General features: G+C 45.9%; 1 protein-coding gene across 17 annotated transcripts in view; it reads right to left on the reverse strand.

Annotated features, from left to right (window-relative positions):
- Positions 1-14,600, reverse strand: part of SYT17 (synaptotagmin 17) — a 101,985-nt gene that overhangs the window by 48,545 nt on the left and 38,840 nt on the right. For all 17 annotated transcript variants that reach the window (XR_013384981.1, XM_077906769.1, XM_077906759.1 and 14 more), the window contains 2 exons: positions 9,000-9,120; positions 7,291-7,446 (listed from right to left, as the gene is read on the reverse strand). Coding sequence is in view for 16 of the 17 variants with exons in the window: in XM_077906769.1 (XP_077762895.1) it covers positions 7,291-7,446; positions 9,000-9,120 (277 nt within the window). In the remaining variant the exon portion in view is untranslated. The remainder of the gene's footprint in view (positions 1-7,290; positions 7,447-8,999; positions 9,121-14,600) is intronic.

Genomic DNA, 14,600 nt, shown 5'->3' on the forward strand with positions numbered 1-14,600 from the left:
GTGCTCTTCATATCTGTTCCTCATTTGTGTCTTCGGGAGCCCGCTACAGACCTGGGCCGTAGTCTACACCACAGTTCAGTTCTCAAAGTCTCTTGTATACTGGTTAGGGTCATACCCACTTGTGTGTAGCTCAGGGGTGAGCCCAGTTCACATATAAGTTGACGGGCTTCCTTCTGGGCGCTGTTCTCTCTCTGCAATATTCCCTATGCTCTGGCTCCCAGGGGCCCACTTTCTGATTACTTTCTGCCTAGAAAGTGGAGGCGTTCATCTCCTCCCTCTGCCACTTACTTCCTGTGACCGAGTCTGGATCTGGAGCCAAGCACCTATTGCCAGCTCCTCCCATGCACCACCAACCCCAGGGCACTGTGGGGAACGCAAATCGGTCTGGTTCTGTGGCTGAGCTGGCACAGCTTTAGTGTCAATCCCTGCCTCCTGGACACTGCACCAGCTGGCAGCTTTGGGGTGATGACGATTAGGTGAGGGCCCTGGTCGGGAGGCGACCAGAGGCAGCTGGGCCGAGTTCGTCACCTCAAAAGTGCCAGCATAACTCTTAAAAACAACAGGCATGATTTTCCGAGTGGCTAGCTCTAGGATGGACAGGTCCATGTGTTGATTTGCCTTTAATGGTCATAATAGGAATGATTTGCTGCATTTCACACTAGACAAAGTCCAGGACCCAGAGAGGTGGAGCCATCTGCTTGGAGTCACACAGCTGGCTAACAGCAGGGCCAAGATTCAAACTCAAGTGTGAATAATTCCAGGGTCTGCTCTTCTGTGGCAAGGTCCATCAACAACAACATCATCACCATCATCATCACATTTGGTATTTACTGAGCACTAACTATGTACAAGGCACTGTCTAAAGCTCTTTATATTATGTCCTGAGGTTGGAAGGTTGGAAGAGGAGGAAATTGAGCTACAGGAAAGAGAAGTTGTTTGCTCACGGTCACACATGCTTGCTGAGCAGTAAAGGTGACATGTGAACCAAAAACTGTATCTCGCTCCAACCCATGCTCTGAGTAGCCATGCAACCATTTCTCTAGCAGGCAGAGCTGGGCCTGGGGCCCCCATAAGTCGGGCAGGAGAGAAGACAGAGGCTGTGGGCAGGCTACAGGGAGGATGTGAGGCCAGATGCTGGGGAACAGTGCAAACCCACAGCATCTCTCCATCCATCTCAAGGGACTTTCTGGCTCTTGCAGAATGGCTATGCCCCTCTCAGACTGGCTTCCTCATCTCTCCTCTGCTGGAAACCCTCAGCGTCTCCACTGTCCTGCTTCCTGAACCCCAACGCTTTCACAGTGTGTCCTCTGGTGCCCATTCGGCCCTGAGGCCTCCCCAGGCAAGTGGGTGGCAGCGCTGCTCCATCCTCCCCTCTCCTCCTGTGCCACGCCTCCCCACCCGCCTCATCTCACCAGCAGATTCAATTAACCAATTTGATGCTGTAGCTGCAGAAAGCCAAGCAATTATGGAAGCAGACCAGGTGCCTTGGAACTCACTCTCAACAGAGAGGCCTGGGAGGCCTCCAAGCAGACATCGGGGTGGGGAGGGAGGCAGAACAGTGTGGGCAAATGCTGCCAACCCAGGCTGTGCGAGAGAGCCAACTGGAGAGCTGTGAAAAACACACCCCTGTCCCCAAATGCAGATGCCCTGGCTGATTCAGCTGCTCTGGCCTGGGGCCTGGGAATCGGGATTTTTTTTTTTTTAAAGTCCCAACATCACACCAATGACTGATGGGGTTAGAAGTCTAATTGATATGCAGGGGGAAGGATCACTGCTCGAGTCTGATTCCTTCTGATGTGCATGCACTATCACTCCCCCAGACGCATGTCCAGGGGCTTCTGTGTATCTGCTCCCCAAAGCGTGGTCTGTAGACCCACAGCACTGGCCTCACTGGGGTGCCATCAGAAAGACAATCCTAAGCCACAGCCCAGACCAACTGAATCAGAATCTGCATTTTAACAAATCCCTGGGAGATGTTAAGGATGAAGGTGCCACGCTCTCTAGCCCTAGCTAGACGCATTAAGGGTTGGCAAAAAGCTAGGAATGTCAGTCACTGGTCATTGCCCTGGTTTCTCTTCTTGGGTGCTGGGAGGCTGCCAGAGGCTGGTTATCACTGAGCCCGTGCCCAGGGCAATTCCTGCAGCAGCTGCCTTGAGAAATTCTAACAGGACAGCGGGATGGCCGAGCATGGGTCCTCCATGCTGACCCCTGTTAGCTCATTAGCTCCCAGGGTGAAGTAGGGGGTTGGCCTCAATTTCTCTCCCCAACCTTAGCTTCCCTTCTGGGCTGGAGGCCTGCCCGGTCTCTCCTCACTCCCTCCAGGCCTCTGCGCCCAGCTCACGTATCACCTTCTCGCTTTCCAGACAGGGTCGGGCACTTGCAACATACCTCGCTTTGCTCCTTCATAATCCTCAGACCAATTCACAATTGCATCGTGATTGGTGTGGCATTTAGTCTAATGTCCAACTGTCCTCCTGCTAGATGTAAATGCCATGAGAACACGGGTCATGAATGTCTGGATCTCTATTGAATACACAGCACATAGTGGGTGCTTGAAAAAAAAATTCAATCCATGGAGACTGATGTTTGGTCAGCTCCCGCCCCAGGGAGCTGACCCTTACCTGCTCCCGCCCCTGCCATCAGAGGCTGCCTCTGTTCTGTCTCCATCAATTTGTCTACGCGAGATACCCCATATACCTGGGGGGCACAGTCAGTTGAGCGGCCGACTCTTAGTTTCAGCCCTGGCGTGATCTCAGGGTCATGGGATCGAGCCCCGCATCAGGCTCCCCGCCCAATGCAGAATGCACTTCTGATTCTTTCTCCCTGTCCTCCCTGCTGCTCTTCCCCACTCGCTCGTACTCACTCTCTCTCAAATGAATAAATAAAATCTTAAAATTTTTTTTAAATAAATAAATGGAATTCCACAGTATTTGACCTTTTATATCTGGTTTATGTCACCTCACAGAATATATTCAAGGTTCATCCATGTGGTAGCATGTGACCATTTCCCTCTCCTGAAGGCTGTGTAACAGTGCACTGAATGAATAGATCACATTTTCTTTATCCATTTATTCTTCTATCAATGGACGCTGGGCTACTTCCACCTTTTTTGCTACTGGGAATAGTGCCACTTACGAGCACGGGTGCACGGATGTCTGTTTGAGTCCCGCTTTCCATTCCACTGGGGATATACCCAGAAGGGGAATTGCTGGATCACATGGTGATTCTTTTTTTAATTTTTTTGAAAAGCCATCATCAAGCTGTATTTCTTTCTTTTTTTTCTTCCCCCACTTCTAATAATAGCCCACTAACCTCAGTGGCCAATTCCACATTACTTTTCTGGAAGGCCTCTGGGCCGCATGTCACTCTCACAAGTTGAGAAGCAATTTTCCCTCTTTTTTTCAACTTCAGCTGCAGAAAACCACCTGATTGAAAATTGCAGAAGAACCCTCATCCCACACAGGAACGGAACTGCTCAGAAAGCCCGGCCCGCCAGCTAATTACAGGCTTTTACCAGGATTCTCGGCAAACGCTCCAAGTGCAGCTCAACCTTACTTCTGTTATGAAGTGTTTGGAAACAAGCTAATAGGCTAGGTTTCAGATCCTTAGCTTGGAGGCGACAGCTCTTTCCCCTAGCTGATAAATAAAGCAAGTTAGAACATCATGGATTCTAATTCGGCACCATTGCAGCTTCGCCTAGAGAGACACCAGCTCAAACCGCACTTCTTTTGTAACTGCAGGCAGGACCCTTCATGTAAAATGTCATCCCAGCTGGGATTTCCACTCATAGCTATGGTTCTGAACCCTGACTGAGCACTAGAAATATCTAGGATGCAAAAATACATATACACGGGGGCGCCTGGGTGGCTCAATTAGTTCAGCGTCTGCCTTGGGCTCAGGTCCTGATCCTGGTGTCCCTGGATCAAGCCCCATATGGAGCTCCCTGCTCAGCAGGGAATCTGCTTCTCCCTCTCCTTCCACCACTTCCCACTTATCTTCTTTCTCCCAAATAAATAAACAAAATGTATATTTTCAATGGGCTTTAACCTGACAAGAGGCACCCCTGAGCTAAGGGCACAAAACCCCAACAGTTAAACAAGAGAAGCTTGCGTTCCACAAATGGAGAGCAGGGGCCTTGCCTGGTGAAGACTGCTACCTGAAACGTAGTGGGTTGAATGAGAGATGTATGGGGGGCAGGGATACTGCCCCAGTTTGAGGCTTTGGCCTGATGGGGTTCACATATGGGATTCAAGGGGTTCTAAACAACCTCTCAATGGAAGGCAAAACTTCTTATTGTTTAGGGTATTTCTCTCGGAAGGTGCTCCAGAGTTCTTATCACATTATCTTAAGCTCCATCACATACCCCTTACCTCCCCGCACCCTCCCCTACCCCCACCATGTGTAACCTCTGCCTTTATCACGGTATCACATCACCAGGGGATGGTATATAGCGCAACTATTAAAGAGCTAGGTCCATTCACATCTGCATCACCCTGGAGGGACTGGACACATTCATTTGTTAATGAAACAAAAGTAAGTTTGAGAGTGGGGTCCACAGAATGGTCTGAAAAGCTCCCCAAACTGGAGGTCTGATTTGTTCACTGCTATATTCCGAGCACCTGGAAACAGAAAGTGCTTCATACGCACTTCCTGAATTAATGAATAACTTCTTAAAAGAGCTGAATCTTCTGTATGTGGATGATGTTTGTGGGAATGAGGAAGTGTGAAATTAGCAGTGTGTGTGAAATGAGGAAAGAAGTGCGAAATCAGATGCTCAACGGTTGAGCGTCTACCTTTGGCTCAGGTCGTGATCCTGGGGTCCTGGGATCGAGTCCTGCATCAGGCTCCTCATGGGGAGCCTGCTTTTACCTCTGCCTGTGTCTCTGCCTCTTTCTGTGTGTCTCTCATGAATAAATAAATAAAATCTTGAAAAAAAAGTGTGAAATGATGCATACCAAGACATTGAGGTGGTGAGTTCAGGGAGAAGGGAATGGAGGGGGGATGAAGAAGAGACTAACACTGCCTTTTAATAATAGTTCACAGTTACTAAGTGCTTGCTGTATACTAGGCACAGTGCCCAACACAGATTGTCTTCTTTTCATCTTATCCAAATAACAATTCTTCAAGACGTCCTTGTGTGGTTATACCCATTTTACAGATGAGAAAATGTAAGCATACAGATCTTGCTCAAGGCTACAGAGCCCAGACCAAGGCCCTGGCCCTACAGCCCCCACATTTAACCCCTCTACTCTTCTGATTCTCCGTCCAAACAAACCTTTTGGTTGTGTCATTCACTGTGACAAGCATGTAATACTTTTGTCATAAAATCTTCAGTAAAATATAAAAGTGTCAGGGCTTCCCTTCTGGGCACTCAATGCCCCCTGGGGTCCCCTCCCAATCTAAATGTGCAACACTCAGTCATTTATTCTCAGTAGGGACTTGGAAATCAATATTCCATGCCTGGGTCTTACCTTGGTTCAATTTAGTTCCCACTGCCTGCTCCCTACCATTTAAAGATTCAGTGCAATCATTGTCTTCTGCTTGACCCGAAACCTTGGGGACAGTGGGACCTGTGGACAGCAGCCATCACCGGCTGCAGATAGGACTGTCATACCTGCTTAGGGCAGGCAGCTCCTGATTGGATGCAGACTCTCTGGGTGACAGGCCCTAAGAAAACCCAGAACCAACCTGCTTCAGAGGAGTCTTGGAGCACAGAGCATTTGCAATCTTAGTGATGAGAAGCAGTTAAGCCTGTGCAGAGGAAGCCTTGCATACAAGGGTTTTTTAAGCCATAGCCTTCTTTCTTGGGGGACCTGCGGATAAGGGTTTTAGACTAGATCTAAACAGATTAGGCTTTACTAATTACTCTGGAGCACGACTCCTCACTGTGATGTCAGGTCCCCAATGCCAGCACTACCTGGATGTTTGGGGAAATGTAGACCGCTTGGTCTTCAGAGCTAGTAAGACCAGAGCTGGAATCTTGACTGTACCAGTCTGAGACCACGTGGATTACTTGGGTTTGAGGCCTCAGTCTCCAGCCCTGTAAGCTGATGAGGATTATGCTGATTGGACAGCGTGAATTATGATGAATATTAGCAATAAAGTATGTGAAGCCCCTGCTGTGATCAGGACACAGGAAATAATAACCATTACTTCCATTAACTCGATGTTGTGGGAGCCAGCTTCTAAAATGGCTCCCAATGATCACTAACTCTCAGGATTTATGCCACTCTATAACCCCCTCCCCTGGATTGTGATGAACCTAGTGGGTTGTTTCTAATGAATAGAATATGGCAAAAGTGAGAGGATGTCATTCCTAAGATTAGGTTATGATAAGACTCCGGCTTCCATCTTGCTCACTCTCTCTTGCTCCCTCACTTGCCCACTTTGACGGAAACCATCCGCCACATTGGGAGTTGCCCTACGGAGAAGTCCACATAGTGAGAAATGGAGGAAGGTCACTGGCCAACATCCAGGAAGGAAAGGAAGCCTCCGATCCAATGCATCTCCACTGTGAGGAACTGAATCCTGCCAACCACTATCAATGTGAGTAAGCTTGAGAACAGATCCTCCCCCACAGATGAGCCTTGAGATGAGACTGCAGCCCCAGCCAATACCCTGACTGCAGCGTTGTCAGAGAACCTCAGTCAGAAGCATGCAGCAAACCTACGTCTGTGTTCTTGACCCACAGGAACTATGAGCTTAATAAATGTTTCTAAGTCACTCAGTTTATTATGCAGTAATAGACAACTAATACGCATTGAAAACAGCAGATTACATTCAACCAGAGTGGCACATGAAGCCTCTACTTAAAAATTATGTTCTCTAGGAAGCTTTCAAAATCCTCCTCTCCAAGTTAGGTGACATATTTCTCATTATTTCCCTGTTGGACTATAAGCTCCTTGAATCACCACATCATCAAAAGTAACAGAGTGAGCACTTATTATTATTTCAAAGTTGTAAGTCACTTAATCTCACAAACCTCTGAAGCAGGTACTAGGATTGCCCACATTTTACAGATGAAGAAACTGAGGCTCAGAGGGGTCAAGTAACATGTCCAAGGCTTCAGCAATTATGTGGAAGTGTCAAGGAATCTGGCTCCAAAGTTTACATTTGTAGTAAATATGCTTTATGGTTCTATGAATCTCACCCAAGGTCACAAGTGGTAAATGGATTCAAACCCAGGTAGCTGAATACCAGACATTACCCTGTCTAAACCCCTTCTATCTCTAGGACAAGAAGTGGAAGATGTCTCACCTGGAGTTCATCAGGGTCTGAACCACTGCCTACCTGTAAACACTAAGCTGGCATTTTCAAGTTCTTCTTGGGGAACTTTGAAGCTGAAGGATTCATTGTAAAAAGGATCGATTGTGCCTCTTAAGAAGGATGTCTTCTTTGTTTTCACAAGCTTGAGTCCATGTACCAGCTGGATTTTCACAAAGGGGTCTGAGAACCGGACACAGCATAATAGAATGTTGGAGCTCATGAAACTCAATCCATCCATCCATCCATCCATCCATCCATCCATCCATCTTCCCATCCATCTGAAAATCCAACTACCGACCCATCCTTTCATCTCTTTTATCGCATCAGTCCGTCTGTCTTTCCATCCCCCAGTCCAGGTATCCAACCCTCCTTTCATTCATCCATTCTCCCATCCATCCATTATCCACCCTTTCTTTTTTCCCATCCAGCTGCTTGTCTGGTTCATCCCTTTCTCTCCTCTTTCAGCCATCCAAAATGTATTGAGCTCTTCCCACATGTCAGGCATTGTATTCATTGTACAGATGAAGAAATTAAAGACTCAAGATAGGAAATGGTCTGCTTAAGATCAGACTAGTGGAAGAAGAGCCAGACCCAGAGCCTGCCCTGGTTTTTTGTCCCTAGAAACCCATTATCATGTCAGTGAGCCCACGGCTCCACACACAGGAGTACGGAGATGGCTGACTAATGACTATCATTCTTAGATCCCTTTACAGTTTACAAAGAGATTCATGTACATTATCCAACTTAATATTTATTTAAACAACCCAGTGCTATCTATTTTTCAGATGGAGAAATTGAGGCTTATGGAGGTTAAGTATCTTCCCCAAGGCCATGTCATTTGTAAGCAGTAGAATGAGAACTAGTTTCCAGGCAGTTTGACTCCAGAACCCTCAATCATTTTATCAAACTGTCTCTCCTGTTGTGCTAAGTCTGAAACTCTCCAGCCTCAACATCATTCCCTCCACTGGCCCCTTCAAAACCTCTATTTTTATAATGTGGTTTTTGAGAATGTAAGTTGTCTTCTAAATGCAGCTGTCACTTGATAGCAAAAGTAATTTATTTTAGCTACTGTACTTAGAGGAGACAGCGGTTTCTCCACTGAGCTGAAGAGGTCTCAGAGATCCTGGCTACTTTCACGATAATATCTTTTGCTGTCATGGGAGAAGCTACATAGAGATGGAATGTAATCTGTTCCATTTCATGAAAAGTCATGTTTGAATTGGTTTGCTATAAAGTAGATACTTTAAATATAACAGTCTTTCCAGAGCTGATTTATAAAGATTCAAGGTGCATTTGAAATGAGCTGGCAAAAAAACCCTCAGGGCGTGCCCAATACTCCGTCAGATCAGAATGCGTGGTCGGTGCCTGCCGCTCCTGCCACCAGGAGCATGGCATCTCCATCCTGCGATGGAGCATCTGGAAAGGCAGGTGACTTCCTCGGGGCTGTGTGTGCATAGAGGATCCAGGTCAGTAGTTATCCCACGAAGTCTCGGTCAAATCCCCAGTTCGAATGGGGTTATGGAGAGAGCATCATTTACCTGCCTCATCTTAAGAGACATCTGAGTGTTTATTTTCCCTCTTGATCTAACATCCTAGTTCTAAATGCTCTTTGTTTACCCTCACAGGGTTTTATGAATAGTATCCGGAATTCAGGGGAAAAAAATCGAGGCTCTGTATCAAACAAACATAGATGCCTCGTTAAGGAAATGGGGAGAGAAGGGGTTACACTGTACCTGAACCTTGGCTCACATCGGTCTGAAGAAGTTGCTTGGCTCGAATGACATCCACATTCAGTCTCCCAGCACTTGGGAGATAATTCAGTGACAGAAGCAGCTCCCCCAGCTCCACTTCATTCTGCAAAGAAATGATCAGAAAGTTGCTTTTTTCTTGTATTCCTTTTTGTACCTATCATGCAGTAAAGTGATTCTTGCAGCTCACAAATGGGCTTCTGTGGGTGGATCAGTTGACAGTGAGTGACTCTTCCTTTGACTTCTTTTAGCCTCTGTCCCCAATTATTCCATCTATCCCAGAAAGTTCTTGTAGCACCTGAGTGGCTCAATCAGTTAAGCGTCCAACTCTGGATTTTACCTCAGGTCATCATGACCTCAGGGTCGTGAGATCGAGCCCCACGTCAGGCTCTGCATTCAACAGGGAGTCTGCTCCAGGTTCTCCCTCTCCTCTGCCCCTCCCCCTGCTTGTGCTCTCTCTCTCTCTAATGAATAAATAAAATCTTAAAAAAAAAAGAAAATTCTTTCTGTTCTTAGGATGCTAAACAGCAGCAACAACATACTAACAACAAGGTATCAATAATAATAAATGCTAAATGTCAAGTTCCAAGCTAAGCACTTTATACGTGATAACCAGTTCAATCTTCATAATGAATCTGTAAGATGTTAGTATTACTTTTATTTAATAGGAGAAAGTGAGGATCAGAACAATGAAATGACATATCCAAGACCACACAGAAAGTGGTAGCACCGGCATTTAGACCCAGGGAGGCTGATTCCAGATAATCTGACTGCGATGCTATTTTGCCTCCCACCAGGATCACTGGGAGCAGGATACCCTACAGAGCAAGTATGTGGGTGAGAAATCTGTTCTCAACCTGCAGTCCACAGTAGACCCCATGCTTCTAGTCTCACTGCTGCAACACTCAGCCTATGACATTGCTTGTTAAAAAAACATGCAATCCCTTGATGTCGACACTACCACACTGGTGGGAAATTCATCCAGAGCATGGTGCCTTCCACACTTCCAAAAGTACCTAGAAAAGAGGAGGCCTCCACTTCTCTGTCCCACTTTTTCAAAAATGTTTATTGTAAAAACTTGCAACCATATACAAGTTACACGGGCCAGCATAAGGAATCTCCATAGACCCACCACCTAGTAGTAACATGATCAGAATACTTCCTTTGCTAAAGGATGTTTCATTGCGTCTTACTCTGTACTTATCTTGGTCCATATAATAAAATACCATAGACTAATAGCTTATAAACAGAAATTTCTTTCTCATACTTCTCGAGGCTGAGAGTCCAAGATCAGGGCACTAGCATGGTTAGGTGTGGTCACACACTTCTCGTGTGTCCTTGCTTAGTGGAAGGGACTAGAGAGTGCTGTAGGGCCTTGTATGTAAGGCATTAACCCCATTCATGGGGATTCCAGCTTCATGACCCAATCACCTCCCAAAGGCCCTATCTTGCAACACCATCACATTGGAAGTTAGGACTCCAACATGTAAACTTTGGAGGAGACACAAACATTCAGATCACAGCACATCTATACATCGACTTGCAAAAAATTTTGGCTGAATATTTAAACCACATCCCAGACATGATGTCACTTTACCTGTATATCCTTCAGAGAGTATCTCTAAAAGATAAGGACATTAAAACAAATATTTTTAGTATGGGAAATTTCTGATCATTCAAAAGAAGGCAGAAAAGTACAAGGAAACTCCTCATATCCACCACTACTCAGATTCAACAATTATCGTCTCATAGCCAATCTTGATTTACCTACACCCTCATTCAATGCCTCATATCATTCTGAAGTAATTCCCAGATATCATATTATTTCTCAATATTTTAGTATATATCTCTAAAAATATGATTGATCTCTTTATCCATCTAACTATCCACCAGCTATTCATTCTCCAACCACCCATCCACCATCCATTCATTGATCCTTCCTTCCACCATCCATCCATTATCCATCTACCCATTCATCCATCCATTCATCCATCCATCCATCCATCCATCCATCCATCCATCTATCTATTCACCCATAATCTCTGTCCATCCCTTTTCGTTATCAGTGATTCTAGCAAATTTATGCCAAGTGGCAGCTCTAGAACATAGCTTGGCACATGGGAGATACTCAATAAACACGTGTTGATTGGACTCCTAGTCAAACCAAAAGATTTCTGTACTAAGTGACAAGTCCTTAGACAAGAAACAATCTTACACATTAACTCAGAGGTTGCAACTTGTCAGCCTGTAGATGTGTTTTATTTGGCCTACATCAAGCTTAAACATAACTAATTGATAATTATGATAAAATTCAAGAATCAAGATACCTCACACTTTCAAAAAAAAAATCTGGATTTCCTGCCTTTCTTAAAAAATTAGAAGGTCTAGCAAGGCTGGACCCACATTCCCACCTGGCAACATGTGGCCACAGTGTGGTGTCCCCTTAGATGGGACCTGCCTCCATTTCATGAGGTCCCCATCCTTCACTGCTTTACATATGAGTTTGTAGGTTTGTCAAGACAGAATGGTCAACTCAGTATCCTGAGTAATCAAGGAATTTCAGAGCCCCTGTACACAGTGGCTAGGAGGTCCCCCCCCCTTATTTTTTAAGATTTTATTTATATTTGAGAGAGAGACAGAGAGCGCAATCATGTGTGCATGAGTGGGAAGAGGGAGAAGCAGGCTCCCCACTGAGCAAGAAGCCCAATGCAGGGCTCAATCCCAGGACCTGAGACAGAGACAGATGCTTAACTGACTGAGCCACCCAAGCACCCCTCCCTCTTGTTCTTAAAGGCCTGGAAGATGTAGTCCTCAGGACCTGATCCTGTAGACATATTTATCCTGAGACAACAAATGCTGAGAATTCTGCTGGCTCCCAGGCCAAGGAGAAGCCATTCATATCCCTATGGACTTAGAGCGAAGCCTTCCCTGCTTTTACAAGTAACCAGCTGCTCAACTCATGACATAGCTTTATAGGTAAGGATCATAACTTGTAATTCAGTCTGCTGAGTTGGTGAAATATGGATTCAAATCTAGTGTCATCATGGGTGGTTCATTTAGAGAGGGAGAGAGGGTTGCAACTGAGGAACAAAACAGTATGGTAGGAAATTAGCCTATAGACCAGTGGTTCTCAAATGGGGACAGTTTTGCCACCACCACCAGCACCGATGTCTAAAGACATTCTGGATTGTCACTCCTGAGGTGAGGGATGCTCCTGGGATCTACTGTGTAGAGGCCAGGGATGCTGTTCAACACCCTGCAATGCACAAGACAGCTCCTCAGCCCCCCAAACAAAGGATGATCCAGCCCAAAATGGCAACAGCGCTCAGATTGAGAGACATGGGACAGAAGAGAGGAAGGAGGACAGATGTTTCTTTTACAATAGCAAAAAAAGTACATATCCGTTGACTCAATATTTCCATTTCTAGGAACTTACTCCACTGACGTACCTCACTATGCGTCACCATGCATGCACAAGGACAAATGCACTATCGTGACCTTGACAGATTGACTGTGGGCCATGATATGTAAGGAGTGGGGAGAAAGATAGTTCCTGCCTTCATGGAACATATACTTTGGGTGAGGGGGTCGGAGACAGAGAGTAAACAGACTAAAGGAGACACAATTGAGGTGATTTCAGATCATGCTGAGTACTAGGGAGAATAATCCAGCAGGATACGGAGATGAAGGGCCCTTCTGGGGTGAGGGAAATACTCTGTATCTTGATTATGGTGGTGATGACATGGGTGCATTTGCCAAAAATCAACTATTTAAAATGTACATATTTATTGTATGCAAATTACACCTTGATAAAGTTGATTAAATTGGGGAGGATCCAAAGTAAACCAAATAGGACAGAATATTTATCAGCACTTGTCAGATCTGGGAGATGTGTACCTGGGTGTTTACTATTTTATGTTGGAAATGCTTCATTTAAAAACATAAAATAAATATTAAAAAAGCAAGCATGACAACCCAGGCAGGATAACAGAATGGGGACTGATAAGGCGCACGTGGGGGCCACCAGGTCAGCCACGGTGGTCAGGCAAGGACTCAGAGGTGAGGTTGGAAGAAGGGCTGAAGGAAGTGAGATGGGCAGGGGGACACACGAACACGGGGGTGGGAAGAGGGAGAAATCCAGGAACACAGTGAGGCAGTATGGCTGGAATGTGCTAAGAGGTGGGTTCTGGAAAGGTCCATGAGAGCTAGAGAAAGCTACCGAGAGGGACAGACCTGTGGGAGCATGCCCACTCCCAGCTTTATAGGAAATGGTAAAAGGAGTAAGGCTGGCTACCAGGCTCTCATTGCCTAAGGGAGCCCTCAAGCTCCTGTTCAGAGTGGAGAGAGCAGCTCTATTCCTCCCCCCCAGGGGAGGGGGGCATTGACCAAGCTTCACCAAGGCCGCTGCCTGGTGTCATCTTCTATCTTCCCCTTTCTAAGAAGATTGTTTTTCATCTCAAAAAAGGGAAAGCTCTTTTATTCTTTCTTCCTTTTGAAGGATACAAGCTGCTGCTCTCTCCAGCCCTGCCTCACCCCCAAGACAAGCCTAACAAGGTTTTCAGGAAGTATTTTTCCAAGAGAGGTCATCCCACCGACCCAGCCATTCTTTCTCTCTGCCTGGCCTTGGGGGTGATCAGTTTGTAAGACAGCTGTCTGGAATTCAGGGGACAGTTGGTAGAAACAAAAAAGAGGGCTAACCGAGCAACATGCAAGGGTTTGCTGATTTATTCAACAAACATTTATTCTACTGTTACTCAGTCCTAGGCACCAGGACATCATGATCATAATAATTATGGAAGACTTTTATCTCAAAATCACCCTAGGCTGGGTATTGACTCGGGCATATAAGGCTGAATCTCATTTCTTCCCCTCAAGAGCTCTAGAGGTTCCCCATTTTACAGATGAAAGAATTCAGGCTCAGAGAAGCCAAGTGACAGCTGGAGATCACATTCTTTTTTCTTTTTTTAAAAGATATTATTTATCCACGAGAGACACAAAGAAAGAGACATAGGCAGAGGGAGAAGCAGGCTCCCTGGGGAAAGCCCGATGCAGACCTTGATCCCAGGACCCCAGGATCACGACCTGGGCTGAAAGGCAGATGCTCAACCACTGAGCCACCCAGATGCCCCTGAAGATCACATTCTAAGAAAGGACAGGTGGCAAGTGCAGCCCATGCTTTAACTCTTATACCATGTCGCCAGTAACAAAAGCACCATGACACCAACAATTCAGTCTTTTGGTGGGGAGCAGGGAAGATATATATATATATATATGTAAATCAAATCCCCAGTGGTCTCATACTCATAAGTTCAACTATAAAAACACAACAACAAACAAAATAACAGGTGCCTTGTGGAGAAGGCTGAAGACTGTGCCCTGATGGTGGGGATGTAAGATGGCCCCACCACTGTGCTATGCGGTCTGATGGCTGTTCCTCAAAAGGTTCACCCTAGAGTTACCATGTGGACCCAGTGATTCCTCTCCTTGATATTTCTGTTCTCCCAAGAGAAGAGAAAAACGTGTAGGTGAATGTTCACAGTTGTAACTGTTCACAACAGCTGGAAGGTGGAAATGGGCCGACAGCCA

This window comes from Canis aureus, chromosome 8 (assembly GCF_053574225.1).
Source record: "Canis aureus isolate CA01 chromosome 8, VMU_Caureus_v.1.0, whole genome shotgun sequence".
Lineage (NCBI taxonomy): Eukaryota > Metazoa > Chordata > Mammalia > Carnivora > Canidae > Canis > Canis aureus.